This window comes from Mus caroli, unplaced genomic scaffold (genome assembly GCF_978045245.1).
Source record: "Mus caroli unplaced genomic scaffold, Mus_caroli_1 scaffold_14, whole genome shotgun sequence".
Taxonomy (NCBI): domain Eukaryota; kingdom Metazoa; phylum Chordata; class Mammalia; order Rodentia; family Muridae; genus Mus; species Mus caroli.
Window position 1 is genome coordinate 21,403,057 of NW_028227269.1, and position 24,248 is coordinate 21,427,304.

General features: G+C 43.9%; 2 protein-coding genes across 2 annotated transcripts in view; both read left to right on the plus strand.

Annotated features, from left to right (window-relative positions):
- Nucleotides 1-329: 329 nt before the first annotated feature.
- LOC147001194 (zinc finger protein 627-like) lies at nt 330-19,743 on the plus strand. The gene is made up of 2 exons (XM_085830457.1): nt 330-765; nt 19,558-19,743. The coding sequence occupies exons 1-2, from the start codon at nt 634-636 to the stop codon at nt 19,741-19,743; spliced, it is 318 nt and encodes a 105-aa protein (XP_085686583.1). The 5' UTR covers nt 330-633.
- A 143-nt stretch (nt 19,744-19,886) lies between these two features.
- Nucleotides 19,887-24,248, plus strand: part of LOC147001195 (hippocalcin-like protein 1) — a 32,384-nt gene continuing 28,022 nt past the window's right edge. Inside the window, exon 1 of the transcript XR_015045193.1 lies at nt 19,887-19,947. The gene's annotated coding sequence lies outside the window, so the exon portion shown is untranslated. The remainder of the gene's footprint in view (nt 19,948-24,248) is intronic.

The window sequence follows — 24,248 nt, forward strand, 5'->3', positions numbered from 1 at the left end:
AGGTTCTGGTGGGGAATTCAGGGGGTTCTGAGGCTAACGGTGGGATTGGGGAGCAAAAGGGTGGGCTCCCTTCCAGCCGGGAAGCCAGTATCCCCGGTTCCACTCTATGCCCTCTGGGCAATGTTGCTAGAGGTCATGGAGGGTGCGGGGTGGGAGTTGTGCACCCGCCCTGGAACCAGCAGCCCACAGCCGCTGACAGGCCCTGATCGCACTTAGCCCTCCTTGCTGAGGCCTCCGCTTCCTGGCGGCGCGGTAGCGGCGGGCGCCCGGATTGGCGGCCAAGCCTGCGCCCCGCCCCGCCGGGCGGGCCTCCGCGCCCTCCCCAGCCGGGCCCTCCCCTTCCGCGGGATGTGTCCCGGACAGCGGCTTGGTGGCGCTTCCTTCCCGCTGACTGTGCTAGCCCGCGTCTGGGCTCCTTTGGGAGGACTCGGAAGCTGCGGCTCCCAGAGCACAGCGGGCAGAGCTGCGGGCTGCACGCGCCCCTGCTGCCACCGGGCCTCCCGCGGTGGCTCCCGCGCCCCGCGGCGACTTCCGCACCCGCGCTTCCCTTTGTTCAAGTCCCCGAGCGGCGGCGTCGGAGCCCGCGCCCTGGGCGACTGAGGCGGCCGCAGTCCGCGTCCCGGCGCCCTGGCGATGCCGGACCAGGACCAGATCTCCGTGTCGGAATTCGTGGCCGAGACCCTTGAGGACTACAAGGCGCCCACGGCCTCTAGCTTCACCACGCGCACGGCCCAGTGCCGGAACACCGTGGCGGCCATCGAGAAGGTGAGCGGTAGCGTCGCCCGCGCCAGGCGGGAGGCTAGGTTCGCGGGGATCTCGCTGCGTCCTGGGCACCCGCTAGGCTTCCGCGCCTGGTGCCCGATACCCAGTGCTCTCCGCCTGCGCCCACACCCGGGAAAAGGTTCTGGTCCCCCAAAGCCGGACGCAGCCGGACCAGCAGTGCCCGACACAGAAGCCCTTTGTTCCCTGCTCTAGGGAGAGGCTGCTTGGCCACCTTGGGCCTTTTTTTGGGAACGCTCCTGTCTGTTCCCATTTCCCTCGCAGGGTTTCAGGTTCTTTGCTCCCATCCTCGGAGAGGTCAATTTCGGCTGCAGAGTCTGTGGCAGCTTCAAGCCGGGGAACCCTGCGAGCTCTGCGGCCCCCGAGTGATGGCTCTCCCTGCGTGGTCCTCTCCAACTTGTTCCGGAAGTAGCCCGGCGGGGGCAGCTGTGGCTTCTGAGCCAATATGTAGAGCAGATTCAGGGACCCCTTATCTCAATTCCCACTACGTGCCACAGAGCAGCGCTGTGGGATGTGGAGAATGGTCTCTTTGAGGTCCAAAAGGTCTTTGGTGGCCGCTTCTGGGCTACCTGTGTAGTGCCTGTTGACAGTATGATCAGCTCCTGTGCCCTTAACCTGGAAAGGGCCTGCATAGTCATTGTATTGAGTGGCTAAGCCGCGAGCTCTCCAGATCCTGGGGAAGAGGGACTGCGAGAAGGAAGCAGTTTGGGTTGAAAATTGAAGCAGGCTTGGAAGAGGCTGTGTGAGTCCAGAGACCACGGCTGTCCATAGCTTGGGAAAGCCTCACTTACATCATTTTCTTTACCTCCCCAACAGAATTTAGAGTTTCGTGTTTTCAGCTCTGTAGGCTTTGTTCGTCGAGCTGGACTCACAAAAGGTAGCTGGAGAATGAGACACACATGTGTAGCAGTAGTGAACCGATGACTACATTTCTTTTGCTCAGAATTTTAAGATCAAGGTAGACATTTTAAAATACTCTTGCCAGAGGTTGTTGTTCGGAGAGCTTTTAAATTAAGCTATGTCATTACATCCTTTCCCCTTGGTTGAACAAAGCATTTGCTATTAGGCTTTGGCTGGGCGGGGAGTGGGGTGGGGGACTAGACTGTTGTTCTTTCGTGTAAAATATTTGTCTTTGTAGACCGACACAGTCAGGACTAGACTCAATGAAAAATACTAGGTTCAGCATCCTGCTCTTGGAAGTGGGCTAGGGTATCCGTTCTTCTCCTTCACCCTAGTCCCCTTTCTTTTCTCTCTCCTGTCTTCCCAAAGATCTGCTTGTAAATCTTTTGTAGCAAAGTCAGTGAGAGCAGGTTGCTTTAGTCCACTTTTCTCAGCCTGACCTTTAGTTGCCACTGATGCCTTTAATGAGACAGGTGGGGGATGAGGGGGATGAGATCTCCTCCCCCATGAGGGTCCTTGAAAAGCACTAGGAAGATAGTCACAGTGTTTTGAAAATACATCATTAATGCTTATGAAAATAATTACATCCAAAAAGGTAGGATTCCCTCTGTGGAAAGGACACTTGTGTCTGATGTCCTTAAAAGACAGCCCATGTTTATAAGGTTAGGACGCTTCTCTTCATTGCATTGAATCAGTTAGGTATCAGTAATACTGGCAGATGTTGGAAAGCCAGGAAAATACGAGTTGCAATTAAAGTAGGCATGGCCTCTCTCTGATTAATTTTAGTTTATTTTGGATGAACCCAAAGCTGCTTTTCCATGCAGTGCAGGAGATTACCCAAGAGCTCAATTACTGAGTAGATTAAAGAGAGACTGGATTTGGTCATTCTGTCAAATTGCAGGCTGGCTTCATTCAGCCTCCAAAGCAGAAAGTGGATTTGAGTTGGAAACAGGAAAAACCTGAACTCCTTGCAGGCTCATCTCATTTTAAGTGAGGCCAGCATCCACTCTAAGATAATAGTGTTTATGAACTGATTTGAAGGGTGAAAGGACTCAGTGTGGATTACTTAAAATAATGCTTTCTTTCTCCTCCTACATAATTTAATGTTTACTTCCAAAACAAAAAGTTGTTCTCTGTCTAGTGTAATAACACACCATGTTTACAATACTTGGACTTTAAGCAAATGTCTTTTTATGGTCAGATGAGACATTAGGGTAGGTTTTGTGACATACAAAAAGTTACGCATTTCATAGAAATACAACTAAAAAAATAAGTCCCGGGTCTTCTACTTAAATGAGTTATGGAATAGGTAAACTTATCTGATTAACTTTGGCAAACCTGATTGCTCCCAATTGAGAATATGTCTAGCTGTTGTCATTTTTTGACTGAAATAGGCTTTCTTGACTGCACACCTGTATCTTGAATTTCAGTTGTTTGCCAGTGCCTGACCTGTATTACAGGTATCAAACTGTTGTATTTAATCTCTATCCCTGCTGTGCAGATAAGGGATTTGAGGCTAGGAGATTAGTTCAGGTTATAGACACAGCAAGTGGAGTTTAAATTTGGCTGGATGCTGCTTTCTCAAACTGCATGGAGTTATCTAATGCTTAGTTATGGTGCTTTCTCAAAACTGCCCATAGCTAGATCAGCCACCTCCAAGTCAGGCTCCATCACTTTCCAGTTGTATGAATTGGGATGAGACCGTAACCGCCCATAGATACTTTTACCGTTTTCAATCCAGTTCACAGTCTAGATAATCATGTCTATTTCTGAAGGTTCTGGTACAGTACCCAGTAGACTTAGTAAATGGTAGCTGCTTTACCAGATTTCACTGTAGTTACTGTATAGACCCTGGAATGAGAATGGAGGAGGGGAGAAGAAAATGAATGAATGGATGAAGGCGTGCATATAAATGGAAATTGTTGTCCCTCCCCCTAGGTGTGCCTCTGTGTGTGTGTGTGTGTGTGTGTGTGTGTGTGTGATGGTTCCTGTGCTGACCTAGGCCAGAGGCTGAACTTGCAAAGCTTTCCTGAATCAGTTCCCCACAGCCTGTCTCTGCTTCCCCTGAATCCTGGGGATCCCCATGCAGGTTCACAAGCTTGTGCAGCAAGCACCTGACCCCCTAAGCTGCCTTCCCAGCCCCCATGCATTCTCTCTAAGGAACTTATTGTCTTGGTAAAAGGTGAGAGTGTAGGTGGTTTGAAACTTTTCACTTCCTGATGACTTTCTCTGGGTGACTTACTTTGCACAGTTTGCAAAATGCAGAGCGCAACTGGTGTCAGCTTTGTGCTTTGGAAATAAGGGAGAAAATAAGTAATTGTGGCATAAATCTGAAAACTGAGCTGCGACACCCCCCAGCCTCTTCCCAGCTTTGATTTTTATATCTTAGTTTATTTAAGCCTCTGGTTACTTCAAAATACTCTGGAAATAGAGAAACATTGTGTGCATTCCTGGGACACTCCTGTTGTTTGTTAGGGCTTCTTCATAGCTCCATTCATTCCTACCCTGCTTATTTGGCATTGATGTGGTTTTAAAAATAAATTTGATATTGACTCTTAAGTATTAAAATTTAACTTTTTCCTTCCATGGCCATGAGTCTCTTGTTCTGTTGTCCTTGGTTACCTTGGAAATCGCTTTGCTGTTCTAACTGCAAAAGGAGAATGAACATCTGGACTGTACAGACTCTCAGGGGGATGCTGTTCATGGGGCCAGGCTGCGCCCAGCAGTTTCAGTGGGAACTGGCCTTGCATTTGATTCTGAGTTGTAGTCCTTTGTGACTTGTTTGTAAACCAGCTCCTTCAGAATCCCAGGCTAACAGATTTTGAATCTATGGTCAGAAGGATGCCCCCTTTTTCTCAGTGTATCCTTGGAAGGGAGTAGGTTAACAGTCGATCATTTTATCCTGCCCTGAAATCTGAATTGGTGTCTCTGGAACGTCTTGAATCAGTTAGGGTGGAATTGGTTTCCCTCCAGCTGAATTCAGTTTCTCTTTTATGATTAGTAGTGCAGTTACTATGCTACCACTCCTTGTGCATCCCAGCTCTTGCTGTGGTTCATTTGGGACCTGCTGCTGTGTGTTAGGTGAAGGGATTAGACATCTCTTCTCTTTGAAAGAATCTGTGGTTCCGTGGGGAGAAACCCATTCTCCAGGCAGATCAGTGACGTGAGGCCATGTCTGCAAGTGCATCTATGGTGATGATATAGAGAACAGGAAGACTGGGACCACTTACATGTGATCAGAGCATCTATGGCGATGATATAGAGAACAGGAAGACTGGGACTGCTTACATGTGATCAGGGATGTGGATGAAAGGGCCTTGAATGGAAGCCTGGTGTAAGAGGCTCCAAGGTGGTTTAATCCAGTCTTCCATATCTGTGTCCCTACCTTAGGGAAACATTTATCCACTCTTGGGCTGGTGATCAACTAGGCCTTTGGTGGAATTTTCCTATCCATCCAGGCTGCAGAAGGCTCCTTAGGCCAAGAATTTACAGAGGCCTTTCATGGTGGGGAACTGCACTTTTGGCTTTTGGTCAGCATTGTAGCCCAAGAATGAAGTCAGCTCTTTGCTAACATTACTCTGTCTCAGATGCTTGGTGGGGACATGGGTTGGTGGCCACTCTGTTGTGTGATGTAGATTCAGGACTTTGTTCTCCATACTTGCAGGAAGTCCTGTTGATGAGCACAGTTTTAGGCCGTTGCAACTGCAAAATGCTTCACTTGACAACACCAGTCAGTGTGGTGTGGAACTTGCAGAGCCTCAGGTTCCATGGCAGAGCTGTGGAAATAGAGTGTGCATTTTAACAGCACTCTCAGGAGCAGTGTGTGCACCAGGGTTTGAAAGTACTGTTGTAGGCTGCCCTGAGTCCTGGCTGTGTTCAGAGTTGCCGGGTGGGCGAGGGGGTGTCTGTGGACTGGAAGAACCTGGTTCTGCTCTCCTGAATTCTGATCTCATATGATTTGGTTGAGGCCTGGAGCTTTTATATTTGTAAAAGGCTCTTCCCTAGTTGATAATCACTGATAGAGAGGTGATTATGTCAGGTTGTGTGACAGGTTGTGATAAGACAAGGTTATGCATAACTTGGGGAAAGGATGTGGTTTGGAGGGGAGGAAACTGAAGTCAAGACAGGCATCTCTGCAGAGGTGACCTTTGAGCAGTCTGGAATGTAGAGGCTGCCTGCTTGCAAAGACCTAGGCATAGATGAATCCTGGAAAAGGGCTGAGATGTGAGTATCAGGGCAGACAGAAGGCCTGTGATCAGAGGTGAGGGAGAGCAGAGGGGCCTGTGTGGAGGGGTGGCTTAGGTCCAGATAGCACTGGGCTTTACCTTGGGGAGAGAATTTGCACGTTGGCTGTGGAGTGGCGCAAAGCTGTTAGAGGGTTTGGTGCTCAGACTCCCATGGTCTGATTTCCTCTTTAGGATTTACTTTTTATTGATTTGTATCTGTGTGTGACACTCAGAATGCAGATGTCCTTAGAGCTTATGCAGCCGGAGTTGTAGGCAGCTGTGAATTGCTTGGTTGTGGGTGCTGGGAATGAAACTTGGTACCTCCTGAAGAGCAGGAAGTTCTCTTACAATAAACCATTTCTCCAGCCACTGCTTCACAGTTTAAAGACATTTCGGTGCTTGTTCCTAGTCCCAGGAGAAAGGTGGGGAGACCAGCAAGGGAGTAGGGGTTCATTTGGATGCTGCGGTGGTGGCAGTGCAGAAGTGTCCTTTGAACTGGGTGTCATTCCCTGGTACTTGAAGCATGGGTCTCCTATCATCCCCAAGGTAAAAGTGGCACTGTCCAGCATGCCTTACTGGTAGAGACCAGGTCTACTGTGAGGATTGGCTGTCTAGAGGACTTGTATTGAAAGCAGTCTTTTTGTTTTTTGTTTATTTGTTTGGTTTTGGTTTTGGGTTTGTTTTTTTGGGTGGTGGGTGTTTTTTTTTTGAGACGGGGTTTCTCTGTATAGCCCTGGGTGTCCTGGAACTCACTTAGTAGACCAGTCTGGCCTCGAACCCAGGAATCCACCTGCCTCTGCCTCCTGAGTGCTGGTATTAAAGAGGTGCACCACCACACCTGGCTATAACTAGCATTTTTATGAGCTTTAATTCTATGTTAAGAAAATGTGCTTTTGCCAGTTCGTTGCCTAATACCAAATGGTCAGCACCAAAGCCAGACATATAAATAATATTATACAGATTGTGCAGGCTGTGTTTATATGTTTAGGGAATATACATATATGTATGAAATAACAAATGAAAAGAGAGGTTATGAATTTGAAAGAGGAAGCAGGGATATGTGGGTTGGTTTGGAGAATAGAAATGATTAGATTATATTACAATTTCAAAAAATAAAGAAAAATAATTGTAAAGTAAGAAAGCATTAAATTATTTCTTTTTGGGAGAGGTCATGAAGAAGTATAGCAAAGTAAAAACAAAATTCGAGGCTTTTAGGCCCAGGCTTGGGAGTGTGGTCTTTGTGGCTTAGTGCTCCAGGTTCTGGTCATAAAACAGATAGCGACATTCCTCCACCCACCCAATTCCTGGGTTCAATTCAAAGAATGGCACCCTGACCATTACTGGAACCTGCAATGCAAATGTGCTATTGTTAGGGGCTCTTAGAAACTGTCTTGAGAGATAACCTGACACTTGTGACTTTACACTTCCTTGTGACTCTTAACTGGTATTTTTGGTATTTTCCAACAACGCCCTCCCCACCTCCTTGAGTTGTGGTTTCTTCCTTTAAATACCCCCTTACTCAGCTACTGGGGGGGGGGGGCAAGGTCCTCTACCCCTGCGTGGTGTATGACCATGGGCCCAAGAGCGCTCTTGAATAAAAATCCTCTTGCAATTTGCAGCAAGACCGTTTCTTGTGGGTGATTTTGGGGTGTCGCCTCTCCTGAGTCAGAACTTGGGGGAGTCCTCACGTTGTGGGTCTTTCAGTCATATAGGCACCATAGAGTCATGTGACTCTGGGTTTCAGCAGTTGACAAAACAGGAGTTCTGACCACTCTGGTTGGTTCTTCTATGTCCTTTCACTGTACAGAAGTGGTTTTCCTTAGTGCAAGCTAGTGTCCATTGAGTCTCTGCAGGCCAGCTTCCATTGTTGTCAACTTAGAGGAGCCAAGACTGACAACTCCAGAGATATCAAGTGCTAACCCCTGGGGAGGCATTAGAGGCCCTTTTTTTTAGAGGCTTTTCTTTTCTTGTTTTACTTTTTAGTCAGGGCTTCAGGGTTGCCTTGAACTCTATGTACCAAATATAACTTTGGATTTCAGATCCTCCTGCCTCTACCTCCACCTTCGAAGGCTGCAATTACAGCATGTTTCATCATGTTTATTTTATGTGGTGCCAGGGATCAAACTCTGAGCCTCTTGAATGCCAGGCAAACATTCTACCAACTGAGCTGCCTCTGTAACCTCTAGAGGCATTTACTGAGAGGCCTTCACTGCCACAGAGTGAGTTGTCTAATAATATACCTGGTCCCTTAGGGCTGTGGGTTCCAGGAAACCATCTGGGTTGTGTACATAAAGGTCTCATAGTGAATGGATTGAGGCTGGGTCTTCGAGGCCAGGAGATCTGTGTGTGGTGGCTGCTGCTTCTTAGAGGGGCACAAGCTAAACCATGCCAATTAAGGTAACTGTTAGGAACAGACCTTCCACCTAGGGCTGTCCTAATCATCAGGATCCATTCTTCTCAGATCAAAGAAAAAGTCTCCAAAACTAATACCCACAGGAACATGGCAAAAGAGGGAGTACAAATTGCATCAGAGGACACATTTGGTAAAACACTTGTTTTCTGGATATAATGTGACCATTGCATCCTGGGCAGTGCCATTCCATTTATATGCACAAGATCCAGCCTAACAGATATTGAGTAATATTCCATCAGGCAGCACTAAGTGACCTTAGTAATGATGGTGATGGTGATGAAGAAGGAGGAGGAAGAGAAGGAAGAAGAGAAGAGGAAGAAGAGGAGGAGGAGGGGATGGAGGGGGAGGAGAAATGGGGGAACTAGGAGGAAAAAGAAGACACAATGGAGACATGAATGTGGAAGTGTCAGAGAGGATGTAGGTAGAGGTAGGAATGAGAGATAGAAATAATCAAGATATACTGTGTGCAAATATGAAATTGTCAAAGAATAAATTAATAACAAATAAATAATAAACCTTCCAGTTCAGCTCACCCCTGCTTCCTGACCATTGCCTTGCCTCTAACAACCCTAACACTATGAAACCTAATCCTAACCGTAACCCTCTAATAGCCTAACCCTAAGTCTAACCCTGCTTACTGTGAGGGAAATGTGTTCATTATACCTTTTGAAGTGAGAAACCATTTCTTAATCTTGATCTTTTGAGATTGTCAGATCCACCTTCAATCTAGGCAATAGATTCTTTTGGCATCCTACATACATAAAAGACAATGAACAGGGTTGTTCTTTCATTGTTTATACTTGCCCTATTTTTGTATTTTAGAAAAGGTGATTTGCTAGTTTGATTTTTAAAATTGGCATTGGAAAGTACTTATTTCTTCAGAATTCTGGTACATAGTGAATATCAGCTGTAATAACCTGCAACATGAGATAACCCGTCCTTGATTTTTCTAAGTTCCCTTGGCTGATAGCCTTTCTATATTAGACATTAGAGAGACATTCTATTAAATTTCCTTTCTATATCCACAGAGAAATTCATTCTGATTTGAGATATGTTTATCTAGAGAACCTGTCCTAATACAACTGTGGCTTTTCTCTACTTTGCCACTGATGGCGATGTGCTGGCTACCAAGAGGGCTCAACAGTGTTTCCCTTACATTTCTGGCTTTCCTCCCAGGGTTGTTTGGTATCATCTGGTGAAAGGGAGCTGCAGTCTCCCTGAGCCCAGCACTGAGCCACAAACAAAACTCTTGTTTCAGAAAATCCCTCTTTAATGTTCATTGCCTGGGCTCCCTCCCACTCAGATTGATAACCCCACTGCACCTTGGGTAATGGGCTATGCAAGCTCTTCCCCTGGATTTCAGGAAGAAGAAGGCAAGTGCTGTGAGGCAAGCTCAGGCAAGGTCTGAAGTCAGGTCCTGGTAATGCAGGATCATTGCTCACAGAGGGCAGGAGCAGGCAGCTGACTAGCCTGAGCTGGAATGTGTTGGGAACTAAAACGGGGCCCTGGGGAAGAAAGGAAAGGGGGGAAGGCCCACACCCTGCCAGAGTTCCACCTATGCTCTGGACAGAGATGTGGGAGAGCTGCCATACACTCTTTGCTCAGCCCCGGGTGTGCATCTAAGCCTTTCACCCACTCTTTGGGTGTGAACAAGGGACAGCCCAACCTGGGAGCCCTGGGGCTACTTTCCTAAAGCCCTGGGGTTATGGGAGAGAGGGAAGAGGGATGAGAGGTTCCCACACCTGTGAGAGTGAGCACAGTGGATCTTGACTGGAGCACATGAAGGCCTTCCATGGGGAGATTAGAAAGGGCTCATTACGAGAAAGCCTATCCCATCCTCCAAGCTTAGTGGGCCTTGATGAAAGGAGATATTCTATGGTTTTAGAGCTTTATTATAGAAAGGCAGGGAGAAAGAGAGAAGGTAGAAGAGAGAGAGAGAGGCCCCCCTAGAAGGCTAGAAGGGGGAAGGCTAGATAGAAAGAGAGTAAGAGGGAGAGAGGAGAGGAGAGGAGAGGAGAGGTCAAAGAGAAAGGAAAGAGGAGAGAGGAGTGCAAGAAGTGAGAGGTAAGAGATCAAAGGAGTGAGAGCAAGAGAGATAGGCGGGGCTGAACATCCCTTTTTATGGTCTTTACTGTTGCTAGGTAACTGGGGAGGAGTTTAGCCTGAAGGTCAGAAGCTTGGGACTTTGCCTACATGACTTTTAGCCAGGCTTCTCTTGTGGTGGCTGGGGTGGGGGTGGGGGACTGTAACTTAGGCAGGAGCCTGAGTTCCAGAAGCATGAGGGAATTGATGCCTTCCTTGTCACATAGGTGAATTATCACCCTTCCGGGGTTCAGACCTCAGCTCAACTGGAGACCACCCTGTCCATGCTTAGCCCAGTGCCCCACATGAATGGTGAGTTCTCCCCCAGGGCTGGGAGGGGTGAGAGTCCTCTTGGGGACTGGCTCAAATGCTAATGTAGTGCAAACCACACCTGAGATCTGGAAAAGGTGTGGCCCTGGACTTGAAGCACACTTTAACCTTGAGGAAGGGTGAGACCCACTGGCCAATCAAGGTCTCCACAGGCAGGCCAGCCAGTCAGACAAGGAGACAGGATCTTCCGGGTGCCTTTCCCCAAGTTCACTGTGGCTGTGCAGGCTTGAATGGTTCTCTGTGTCCTGCTCTGAGCTCTGCTGTTGGGTGCTGTGAGAGGACCTCAGGGAAGCTCTGAATTCGAGGCATGGTGAGCACAGGGTTACTGCTCACAGAGGGTAGGGGCAGGGTGCTGAGCAGTGGAAGCTGGGGTGGTGAGTCCTCTTTGGGGCTAGATGGGAAGTATAAGCCATATGTGAGCACCTGTGAGGTCTCTCGTGTTGCTCCTCACTTGCTCCATCAGGGGTGACCTCTAATAACTTCCCTATCATTTCCCAAATCCTTTGGACCTTAGTTAGGCTGGCTTGTGAAAACAAGGGTGGTTTCTTTGAGTCTGTAGCACACATGTCCAAACCCCTTTGTCTTTATTTATACATTACGAAAACAGGTAAAATTCTAATAGGTCTGATTTCATACATTATACTTGTTTTTGTTTTGTTTAGGTTTTGTTAATTTTTGTTCTGTTGCAGTTTTTTCATATTTTTTGCATCACATGTTTAGTGAGTTTATTATTATTTGGGAAAGGTACTTTAATAATTTCAGAATTTTTTTGTGGTTTTATTGGAAAATGATAGACCTCTGAGCTGATATTCTTCTATTCCAATCGTTTGTAATTTTCGCCTTCACATATTTTGCAGAAGTCCCAGTTGTTTATTGCCACAAAACTTTTAGAATCCACATTTTTTTAACTGAAATATCAATTTTTTCTCTTCGTTTTGAATCCATGAGATTCTGTCTTCCTTTCCTGTTCTGTGGGTGAACCTTGCCTCTGTAGTTGTCAGGTAATCTCATGTCCTGCTCTTAGGGACTTAGCAACTCCTTATGTCATTTCCTGCCTCCATCCCCTGTGTTTGTTATCAAGCATGCTTTATATACATGGACCACCAGCTATTAGCAGCTCTCTATTTTTGTTCCCTGTCTCTGTTCTCTGCACATGCACACTCTCTGTCATCTCTCCCCTCATAGCTCTCTTTCTCCTCCCTGTCTGTGTGCATGTCTGCAGGTCCTCTTGTGTACTTCTATCCCTTCCCCAGGTTCTCACTCCTCTCCCTTCCCCCAAACAACCTCTTCTGCACTTTATCTGTTGCATGCTTTAATTTCTCAGACCTGCTGTGATGGGATAGCTTGGATTTCTTGGTTGCAATTGTTCCTGGCTGTTACTCTCTATGTTGCTATGCTGGTGTGTAGCCATCTCTGTTTGGGTGATTATTGACCTAGGTACTGGCCTCTGGGTTTGTCTTTTTGGGTGGGAGTTTTGTTCCTGGGTTACTGTTTGATACATGGATTTGAAGAGAGTGTTCACTGACAGTTTCCTATTTTACTGACCTATTTTGTAGGTATGGTCAACAGGGGATGCTTTGTGATATTAAAATCTGGGAGAAGCGACAGGCAGGAACAGAAGATCTTAGTAATCCACAAGGAGCCGTAGTCAGAAGAGAGGTCAAGCAGCCCATGGTGTTTAATACAATGTTGGAACAACTGGGAAAATTGAACCTGTGGTAAATCAATCAATCATGAAGTTGATCTATGGAAGCTTACCTTGTGTCCTTTCAGTCATGGAATGTGGTTCAATAGGGAGTATCTGCCCAAGTGGGGGCTGAGACACAGGGATGAGGCAGGAATGGATAGGCAGGTGGGGATTGTCTATGGTATCTATAGGAAGCTTGCACAGGAGGAGAGGATATTTCCACTGCTACTCTTTACCAGTGTTTTTTTTTTTTTTTTTTTTTTTTTTTTGGTTTTTCGAGACAGGGTTTCTCTGTATAGCCCGGGCTGTCCTGGAACTCACTTTGTAGACCAGGCTGGCCTCGAACTCAGAAATCCGCCTGCCTCTGCCTCCCGAGTGCTGGGATTAAAGGCGTGCGCCACCACGCCCGGCAGATTTTGTTTTTTTTTTTTTTGGTTATTTATTTATTATATGTAAGTACACTGTAGCTGTTTTCAGACACTCCAGAAGAGGGAGTCATATCTTGTTATGAGATGGTTGTGAGCCACCATGTGGTTGCTGGGATTTGAACTCTGGACCTTTGGAAGAGCAGTCGGGTGCTCTTACCCACTGAGCCATCTCTCCAGCCCTCTTTACCAGTGTTAAGGGCAGCTGATATTAGGGTCTGCAGTAACAGAGAGTGAGGTAGGTCTTTGGACAAAGTCTAGTCTACAGACAGGCATGGTTGTGGTTAACCAGGAGTTTCTGTCTATAATCAGGGGCTCAGCAACAGAGATGAGTTTGTAAATCCCAAACAGTTTGCTTTTTGAGAATGTACATTTGTACATTCCAGCAAAAATCCCATGACAAAATCCCCTTATCAACAGCCAGTTAAGGTACATCAGCAGGGTTAAGCTACATAGAGATAACTAAGACCTCCTATAGAAACCAAAAACAGAAACAGCTTACCCATCATGGTTGTCAGATTTTTTTGCCCCCCTTGCTTGGTTCCTGCACATTATGCCAGACATACAATTTTCAAAATATTACAATGCTGATTTGTATGCAAACTCCCCACTCTTGTTGTAACTACAATAAATACTCAAAACCTCTAGACTTGATCTCTCAGTTTGTACCTAATGGGAGTTTGACTGCTGAGAGTCCTTGTTACTGAGGTCATAAAAAAGGCCTCTGTGTGTTTGCATTGCAATAGGCTCTGTGCTGGTCATTGCAGTTTCTGTGAGTTAGGCATAAAACCTTCATGCTTTGACTGGAACCCCAAGACCCTCAGGACTCCTATCGGAACGCTTGAAAGACCGCTGTTAGGATGTGTCATTGTTGTTCTTTGCATCAGTGACCTGTCTGTCAGAAATGTGTCTGTGTACCTTGGTTTTTTTATTTTTCTTGAGTACTTGTGGAGTGAGATGAACATAGTGAATGTGGAACTCCAGTGAAGTGGAAATGCTGGCGAGTCGTAGCTACAAAGGGCTAGGAAGATGTTCCAGACCCTGGAACAGGGGTTGTGTGCCCCTGGCCTTAATTTCTGGGAAGTTACAGCAGTCTTGGAACCCTGCTCCATGGCTCACAGCTGCCATTCTGTCTTCATTTTCTCCTCTGTACAAGTGGTGGAATCTGCTGCTTAGCCTTCACTGCCCCCTCGTGGCCCTCTATTATGTGTGTGCCACTTTAGTATTCTCTAACTGAGAGAGGAAATGAGACTGTTTCCATCCCAATTGATATAGTTACTCACCCTCCACCTTGGGTTAAATCCCTCTTATCAAGAGGACCTGTACCCATTAAATTGCCCCTGACAGAGAGCTCTTTATGACCACATTCAGGGTAAAATCAGACCCTGCAAAACAGGGTGGAAAGGACAAAGAACTCATTTTGCCCCCTTCTAAACAACCCTGTTCTCACTCTATATGTGACTCTGTAGTTTTGAACTTGGAGCTGTTAGTATATAGGAGGTTGTTTTTCATCCCTTCCAGCAAAGTTAGCATATCTTCCTTTGACCAGCAGTCTTATTTCCAGGTCTGTGGGGCAATCTACTCCTCTATTCACCTTCCAGCTGTTTGGCCACCTCTTTGGTCTCCCTGGCCTGGGAATCCAGGGTTAAGGACACCACACCACAGGGCAGTGCAGCTTCCCTTCTCCCCATTCCACCATATCCTTCCATGCTCTGAGCCAGGAGCCCTTCCCATTTTATCCTGGCTCAGACACTACTCCAACTCCCTGATGTGGTGGCAGGGGTCCTGTAATTGATATGGTTAGATCATTGGTTTTGGAGTTTTACAACTTTCTCATTTATTATTGTCTCTGTCATAGTTGTTTTAACTCAACATTTCAGGCTACAGTCATCTGAAGGAGCCTCAGTTGCAGGTGTGCCCTCATCAGAATGGCTGGTTTCTATGTCTCTGAGAGATAGTGTTGATAATTGATATAGGAAGACTCTTCCAGGAAGGGTGGCAATATTGGGAAGCAAGTGGACATGGGTTGGATGAGAGAGCTAGGTGAGCATTGTAGCCGCCTGTGGCCATGTGAACTGGGTTCCCCTGAAAGGCAGCCCGGGGCTGAAAGAGATCAGACAGAAAGAACAAGGCCAAGACAAACCTTTCTGTTCAAAGCCTCTGAAGTTTACTGAGAGTCCCTGCTTATAAAGAGGGTAGGCCCATCATCTGCCAGCCCATTCTTTGTGCCTGGAGCCAGCCCATAGGCGATCTATAGGGCTTGTCTCCAGATAGTCTCCAGGACCTTTCAGCAGGAAGCAGAGTATTGGAGAAGAGCAAATAGGGCCATCAAGGTCAGAAGTCTCTACCCTAGGTGTACTGTCTGGTTTTATGTGTCAACTTGACCAGCTGGAGTTATCACAGAGAAAGGAGCTTCAGTTGAGGAAATGCCTCCATGAGATCCAACTGTAAGGCATTTTCTCCATTAGTGATCAAGGGGGAAAGGCCCCTTTGTGGGTGGGACCATCTCTGGGCTGGTAGTCTTGGTTCTATAAGAGAGCAAGCTGAGCAAGCCAGGGGAGGCAAGCCAGTAATGAACATCCCTCCATGGTCTCTGTATCAGCTCCTGCTTTCTGACCTGCTTGAGTTCCAGTCCTGACTTCCTTGGTGATGAACAGCAGTATTGAAGTGTAAGGCGAATAAACCCTTTCCTCCCCAACTTGCTTCTTGGTCATGATGTTTGTTTAGGAATAGAAACCCTGACTAAGACACTAGGTAATCTCCTTCTTAATGGCAGCAAGGTCAAAGTCTGGCTCAGCCTGCTTCAAGGCTGAGGGAGGCTACAGAGCATGAGAGAGTGACCAAGCAAGAAAGCAAGGCAGGAAGTAGTGTTTGTCAAATATTTTTGCCTTCATTTTCTAGCTTCAGTTTCTAGTCTGAGCTCGCAATAGGATGTGCTGTGATCTGACAGAACCATGTAAAACAAACATTTATTACCTGAGATGCTTCTGCTCAGAGGAAACCATCACAGCAGCAGAGTTGCAAGGCAGAACAATAACAACAAAAGCAACAACAACAGCAACAACAACAATTGTTTCAAAAGCTGATTTTGCTGCTGGACAGAATCTCTGTTCTCTATTGAAGGAATATGGAAAATATCAGAAATTGAGATGGCAAAAGTCATAGAAAGCTGTATATGGAGCTTAATCGGTTGTTCCCATAGGATCTGGAAGATTGGAGCGTTTACAGTAATGCAGCCACAGGAAGTTGAGGTCATACTATTTCAGTGGAAAATAGACTGAAAACTTTAGGAAGAGGTCATTTCTGTGATATTTTGGCCAAAAAAAAAAAAAAAAAAAAAAGAAAACTAGAAAACTTTTGTACTTGGCTTATGCCCTGAGATATTGAGTAGGTCAAACAAACAAAAATATTGCCTGATTTGTATATTTTTATGCAACTGATAATTATTTGTTCAATCTTCCTATTTCCTTTTTTTTTTTTTTTTTCCTCTGAGACAGAGTTTCTCTGTGTCTCCCTGGCTGTTCAGGAACTTACTTTGTAGACCAGGCTGTCCTCGAACTCAGAAATCCCCCTGCCTCTGCCTCCTGAGTGCTGGGATTAAAGTCCTGCTCCACCAAGACCTGACTTCCCCTATTTCTTTATTCAATTTACATTCTAATTGTTACACCCATCCCATTCCACCTTCCACAGTCCCTCATTACTGACTCCCTTTTATCTCCCCAGGGATGGTGGGAACCACTTTAGTATCCCTGAACTATGGCATGTCAAGTCTCTGCAGGGTTAGACACATCCTTTCCCACTGAGGTCAGACAAAGCACCCCAGTTAGGGAAACAGTTTGCACAGTCAGGAACAGCTTAAGGGTCATGCCCTGCTCTGGATGTTGGGGACCCCATGAAGACTGACCAGCACATCCACTACATATATGGTGGGGGCCTCCATCCCAGTCTGTGTGTGCTCGTTGGTTGGTGGCTCCATCTCTGAGAGTCTCCTAGGTTCTGGGTTAGTTGACTCAGAGGGTCTTCTCATGGACTTCCTATTCCTACAGAGGCCGTCAATTCTTTCCCCAACTCTTTTAAAATACTCCCTGAGCCCTGTCCAATGTTAGGTTGTGGGTCTCTGCATATGTTTCAGTCAGATGCTGGATGGAGACACTCAGAGGACAATGATGCTAAGCTACTATCTGCAAGTATAACAAATTATCCTCAGTAATGCCAGCCTTGGTGCTTGCCCATGGGATGGGTTACCAGTTGGGCAGGGTATAGTTTGGCCATTCCCTCAGTCTCTGTTTCAACTTTGTGCCTGCCTTACTTGCACACAGAACAAATTTTGGGAGTAAAGGTATTTGGTTTTCTTGGTGTAGTGAACACTTCACTGGTGGTTCTGCCTGACTGCAAGATGTCACCTCTTCATGGCCCATAATTCAATGCTTTATATCTAAGCTAAGATCACCTCCCTAGCCGCATTTGTGCCCTCCCATTCATAGTCTCAGGCACATTATACAGATGCCCCCACCCTAACCCCCCTCTCTCCCAGCATCTGCTGATTTCATTTCATTTTCCTGGCTCTCTGGCCCTTGTCTCTTACCACACTTGTTCCTAACACTCCCCTTCTTATTTCTTAACTACTGTCTCATCCAGTTTCTCCCTTCCATCTACCTCTTCTGTCTCTTTCATAACCCGTTGAGTGAGATTCAACCATGCTCTTTTGTGCCATGTCTTGTTTACTGTCTTTCCGTCTATGAAGTGCACTGTGGTTATCCTGTACTTATGGTTATTATTCACTTGGAAGTGAGTATGTACATTCATGTCCTTTTGGGCCTGAGTTACCTCATTCCAGATATTAGTTTCTAATTGTACCCATTTCTCTGCAAAATTCATGATGTCCTTGTTTTTCATACCCGAGAAGCACTCCATTTTGTAAATGAAACATGGTTTTTGTGTCCACATTTTAGTTGAGGAACATCTGCATTCTTTCCTGTTTCTAACTGTTATAAATAAAGTGGCTGTGAACTTATTGGAGCAAATGCCCTTGTGGGTATATGCCTATGAAGGTACCCTGAGTGTAGTACTTCCTTTGGCTTGCTATGTTGTAAATTAATGGAAGGACTATTCAACGTGTTTCCTCATCCCAGGATGGAACCTTAAACAAAACCTGCTGCAAATGTGGTTCAAGGGAGGCAGGGTCCATTAATTTAGAAGCAAAACTTCACAGGATCATCCATATTGTGCCGCTTCTGGAAACTGAAAGATGAAAATACCATGGTCATAGATTCTTTCTCTATGGTTTCAGTTTAGCACCACTCCAGCCATCTTTTGACAGAGTCAGGATCCCAGGGAAGACTCTGTTTGAGTTCCTTGCATTTAAGTGGTGAGGTTGATGCTTGAGTTGCATTTTGTGACCACAGGTTGTGGAGAAAACTAACGCATTGAGAAATCTGCCATGGAGAGGTGCTTACAGGGAGATGAAGTACCCAAACTGAGAGATGTATGAGAAGTTACAGGAAGAGCACCATCTATGCCTTTAGGAATTGAAGTCCAATGTGTTTGAGACAAAGCTATAGGATTTGATGTTTGCCCTGCTGTTTTTCTTGCCTTTGTCCAATCTTCTCTCACTGTGTGCACATTCCTATTGATTGGAATGGGAAGGGGTATTCAGTGCCATTTTATGTTGGAAAGATATAACTTGCTGTTTGATTTTGCAACTTTGCTTTCTGATGTGGCTGTCAAAATATTGTTTTGAGTGTTAGCAGAGACTTTAAACATTTGAACAGTTCAGGAGCATTTCTAGATTTATCTTGGGGAAGATGAAAGTGTATATACACTCAAAATTTTCCATTTTCTTTCTTTCCTTTTTTTTTTTTTTTTTTATCCTGTAAATTAGATATTCATTATCACCCTGATCACTGTCCCTACTCTAGGTCCCTGCCCTCATAGACTCCCTCCTCCCAATCTCCTCTGTTTCTCCTTTGAGTGGGGTTGGGGCCCCCTATGTACCCCGTGGGCACATAGATTATAGTCTATTTTTTAGGGTGGCATATGCTCATGACATCAATACTGCCTGAGGCTTCAGAGTCATTGGATTTTGGGTATTGATGTTTCCCCAAACTCTTGTGTTTGTTTTGAAATTTTTAAATAAATAGGAGTGTTTTGCCTGTGTGCGTGAATATGAATATCATTACTTCTTTGTAGGAACTGTAGTACACAACTGAGTTCTTTCTATCATTTTTGTCTCAGTGGTTGATTTTTGCAGTGGAGTAAGGGTCTTAATATGTAACCTTTGCTGTCCTGGAATGTGTTACATAGAACAGACTAGGATCCAGCTCAATAACTTATACCTGTCCATGACTCTGGGATTAAAGACGTGAACAAATACACCCTGCTTGTCCATAGTTTTTCTCGTTAGTGATTCTTCTTACAATTTCTGGGATGTGTCCTCAGTACTGTTGATCTGTTTCACCCTACATCTCCCTCTCAATTGAAATTCCTCTCGAAAGTCTTTACCCTATTTATTTAAAATGTTCATAAGCAACACAGGTGAACCTTCAACTCAATTTCCTTTAAAATGTTACGGTACTTAGATTATAACTTCTGTGTCAGGAAGTCAGTGGAGGAAGCTCCAGAATTACATGAATATATGGTCAAGGAAGCGTACATTTACTTTACAGTAATGTCAGTACCATGCTTTGTGATGTACACATGTATGGGATATTTTAGGATGCAGTGACTTATGATGATGTGCATGTGAACTTCACTGGGGAAGAGTGGAATTTGCTGGATCCTTCCCAGAAGAGTCTCTACAAAGATGTGATGCTGGAGACCTACTGGAACCTCACTGTTATAGGTATGACTGTGAATTTTCTTTTGCTTTTCAAAATAGTGGGAAGACATGTCTCTTGGTGAGTGATGGTGCTCTGTTATTACAATTGAGAACAAGGAAGACTGAGCTGAATAAATAGTGTCCAGTGAAGTGAAAATTCACAGTACCTTGAATTTTGCCTCATTTCCAATACTGTATCATTCATTTTTCTGGTACTGTCTTTTAGGCTACACTTGGGAAAACCATCATATTGAAAGACATTGTCAAAGTTCAAGAAGAAATGAAAGGTAATTTTCATGTGAAAGCTTATGCAATTATGCCTCTAAGGAAATTTTACTATGATATGGAAGCTCTAAATCAAAGCAGGAGTGTAAAATGTCAATACTTGAAGTATAACTATAATTACAATTTTTTTTAATATTTATTTATTTATTGTATATAAGTATACTGTAGCTGTCCGCAGATACTCCAGAAGAGGGCATCATATTTTGTTACAGATGGTTATGAGCCACCATGTGGTTGCCGGGATTTAAACTCAGGACGTTCGGAAGAGCAGTCTGTGCTCTTTACCACTGAGCAATCTCTCCAGCCCTAATTATAATATTCTTTAAAAAAATGTACTGCCTAGATGTAGTTATGTGATTTATTTAACAAAGCATTCCTTTAAAAAAAAAAAGACGAGGAAACATTGCCTTAAGAGACACCTTTATTCAATTTGTACCTCTATTAGAGCTATACTGATCTGACAATGTGTATAGACTTACAAGACTTAGATATTGCACATCGAATAGTGATAAATATATATGCAAAACCTTCCGATAAGCCAATAATCCATGGGAAAGTTGGTGATACTCATATTCTTATAGTGAAATTGATCATTTGTTTAGGGTACAGTTTATGAGAGTCAAGAGTGTTGTCATAGGAAAAACCTTAATTCATATATTACACATCTATGAAGAACAAAAGGTCAAACAGCGTGAATGCAGCATGGAAACCTTTCATCTGTTACTCTTCTATTAATATATATATATCATGTGTCACAATGGATAAAAGCCATGTGAGCATAGGGATATTGAAAGAAGCAATGTACCGCTTTCTATCCGAGAACTGTGAGAAAATTGTAAGATTCCATCTTTGGTAGACATTCTGAATATGATAAAAGTTTGCAATGAATTGGTTTTCTAATTTTACTGGGAACTTCCCAAAGCTCACACTGTAGAAAATCTTTATGGGTACTAGGAATTTGTAAATTTTTTTGTTTGTCCTGGTTCACATTCAAATGTGGTACAATTCACGTACAGGAAAAATTATGAAAGCAATTACTGTTATAAAGCTATGAGTTGTTCTATTTTCCTTCTATAGATGAAATACATCATATAAATATCCCATATAAAAAGGATGTTATAAATGTTAGCCATGTAATAACCATCACAGATATCTCGAAAGATGCAAAACAACCCATAATGAGGGAGAACACCATTAACATATAAAGTGATAAAACCAGATGATCTGGTACATCTTTATCAGTAGACCAATTTGTAAACTTTATTCATCTTGATGAAATGATTGAACAGGGAAATTAATATAGTAACCATATCACATGTGCCAATTTTCATTGCAGGTATGTAAGCAATCATAGTGGAGAGAAACTCTATGAATGTAATGAACGTTCTAAAGTCTTTTCATGTCTCAGTCATCTCCAATGTCATAAAAAAAGACAAATTGTAGAGAAAACATATGAACATAACCAATGTGGTAAAGCCTTTCCAACACCCAGTCATCTTAAATATCACAAAAGAACCCATACTGGAGAGAAACCCTATGAATGTAATCAACGTGGTAAAGCTTTTACAAGTCACAGTGGTCTCCAATATCAAAAAAGAACACATACTGGAGAGAAACCCTATGAATGTAATCAATGTGCTAAAGCCTTTGCAATACCCAGTCTTCTCCAACGTCATGAAAGAACACACACTGCAGAGAAACCCTATGAATGTAATCTATGTGGTAAAGACTTTGCAGGTCACAGTCATCTCCAATATCATAAAAAAACACATACTGGAGAGAAACCCTATGAATGTATTCAATGTGGTAAAGCCTTTGCACTATGCAGTAGTTTCCAGTGTCATAAAAGAACACATACTGGAGAGAAACCCTGTGAATGTAATCAATGTGGTAAACCCTTTGCAAGACCCAGTCATCTCCAACGTCATAAAAGTACACACACTGCAGAGAAACCCTATGAATGTAATCAATGTGGTAAACCCTTTGCACAACTCAGTACTCTCCAACGTCATAAAAGAACACATACTGGAGAGAAACCCTATGAATGTAATCAATGTGGTAAAGCCTTTGCACAACTCAGTACTCTCCAACGTCATAAAAGAACACATACTGGAGAGAAACCCTATGAATGTAATCAATGTGGTAAAGCCTTTTCAAGTCACAATGGTCTCCAATATCATAAAAGAACACATACTGGAGAGAAACCCTATGAATGTAATCAATGTGGTAAAGCCTTTTCACAATACAGTCATCTCCACCGTCATAAAAGAACACATTCTGGAGAGAAACCCTATGAATGTAATCAATGTGGTAAACTCTTTGCAAGACCCAGTCATCTCCACCGTCATAAAAGAACACATACTGGAGAGAAATCCTGTGAATGTAATCAATGTGGTAAAACCTTTGCACAACTCAGTACTCTCCAACATCATAAAAGAACACATACTGGAGAGAAACCCTATGAATGTAATCAATGTGGTAAAGCTTTTACAAGTCACAGTGGTCTCCAATATCATAAAAGAACACATACTGGAGAGAAACCCTATGAATGTAATCAATGTGGTAAAGCCTTTGCACAACTCAGTACTCTCCAATGTCATAAAAGAACACATACTGGAGAGAAACCCTATGAATGTAATCAATGTGGTAAAACATTTGCACGTCACATTGATCTCCAATATCATAAAAGAACACATACTGGAGAGAAACCCTATGAATGTAATCAATGTGGTAAAGCCTTTTCACAATATGGTCATCTCCAATGTCATAAAAGAACACATACTGGAGAGAAACCCTATGAATGTAATCAATGTGGTAAAGCCTTTTCAAGTCACAATGGTCTCCAATATCATAAAAGAACACATACTGGAGAGAAACCCTATGAATGTAATCAATGTGGTAAAGCCTTTTCACAACACAGTCATCTCCACCGTCATAAAAGAACACATTCTGGAGAGAAACCCTATGAATATAATCAATGTGGTAAAGCGTTTGCATGACCCAGTTATCTCTAATGTCATAAGAGAACACATACTGGAGAGAAACCCTAAGAATGTAATTGGTATCATGTGCAAAGTCAGAAAACTAAATGTACTGGAGAGAAGCCCTATGAATGTTATCAATGTGGTAAAGCCTCTACAGGTCACAGTCATGTCCAGTATCATAAAAGAACACATACTTTCCTGATATAGCTGTCTCTCATGAGGCTATTCCAATACCTGGCGAACAGAGAAGTGGATGCTCACAGTCATCTATTGGATGGAACACAGGTCCGTCGTTGGAGGAGCTAGAGAAAGTCTCCAAGGAGCTGAAGGGGTCTACATCCCTGTATGCAGAACAACAATAGAAACTAACCAATACCCCCAGAGCTCATGTCTTTAGCTGCATATGTAGCAGAAGATGGCTTAGTCTGCCATCATTGGGAAGAGAGGCCCCTTGGTCTTACAAACTTTTTAAGCCCTAGTAAAGGGGAATGCCAGGGCCCAGAAGTGGGAGTGGGTGGGTAGGGGAGCAGTGTTGAGGGAGTGTATAGGGGGACTTTCAGGGTAGCTTTTTAAATGTAAATGAAGAAAATATCTAATAAAAGATTGAAATGTAAAAAAAAAAAAAAAAAAACATACTGGAGAGAAACTCTATGAATGTAATCAATGTGGTAAAGCCTTTGCAGGTCACAGTTGTCTCCAGTATCATAAAAGAACCCATAATGGAGAGAAACCTTCGAAACCTAATCAATGTGATAAAAGACTTTTGACAAAGTTATTGTCTCTATAACCAATGTGATAAAGACTTTTTACAACTCTATAGTCTCCATTATTTTTAAAGAACACATAGAAGACAGAAACCTTAGGAAGGTAATCGGTGTTGTAAAGCATTTGATGTCACGGTCATCTAAGATGACATAAAAGATCACATACAAGTGAGAACCCACGTGAATGTTATGAATGTTGTAATGCCTTTGCATGTCATAATTCTTTAGGCACACACAAGACAAACTGCATGGCAGAGAAACCCCAATTTAAATATTTGCTTTTCTGAGAGTTGGTTTGGTCATGAGATCTGTTCCTAGCCATTGAAAGGCTGAGGGAGAAACCCTCTGAGTATATTTAATATGGTAAAGCCTTTGCACAATTTTGTAGTCTTTTTCATCATGGAAGAATTTGAACTGGGTAGAAACATTGTGAATCTATTTAGTATGGTGAAGCTTTTTCATTGAGCTTCTTTTTATGTATATACTCCTTTTTATGAGACTATTCATACTGGAGACAGATGCTATGAATGTCAGCACAGTGGTAAAGCCTTTAAG

What these genes read in the sequence shown, in the direction of transcription:
- LOC147001194 (XM_085830457.1), top strand. Translation starts at nt 634, where the DNA reads ATGCCGGACCAGGACCAGATCTCCGTGTCGGAATTCGTGGCCGAGACC. An exon ending in CCGTGGCGGCCATCGAGAAG is followed by an intron (nt 766 to 19,557) that starts GTGAGCGGTAGC and finishes GGGATATTTTAG; the next exon opens with GATGCAGTGACTTATGATGA.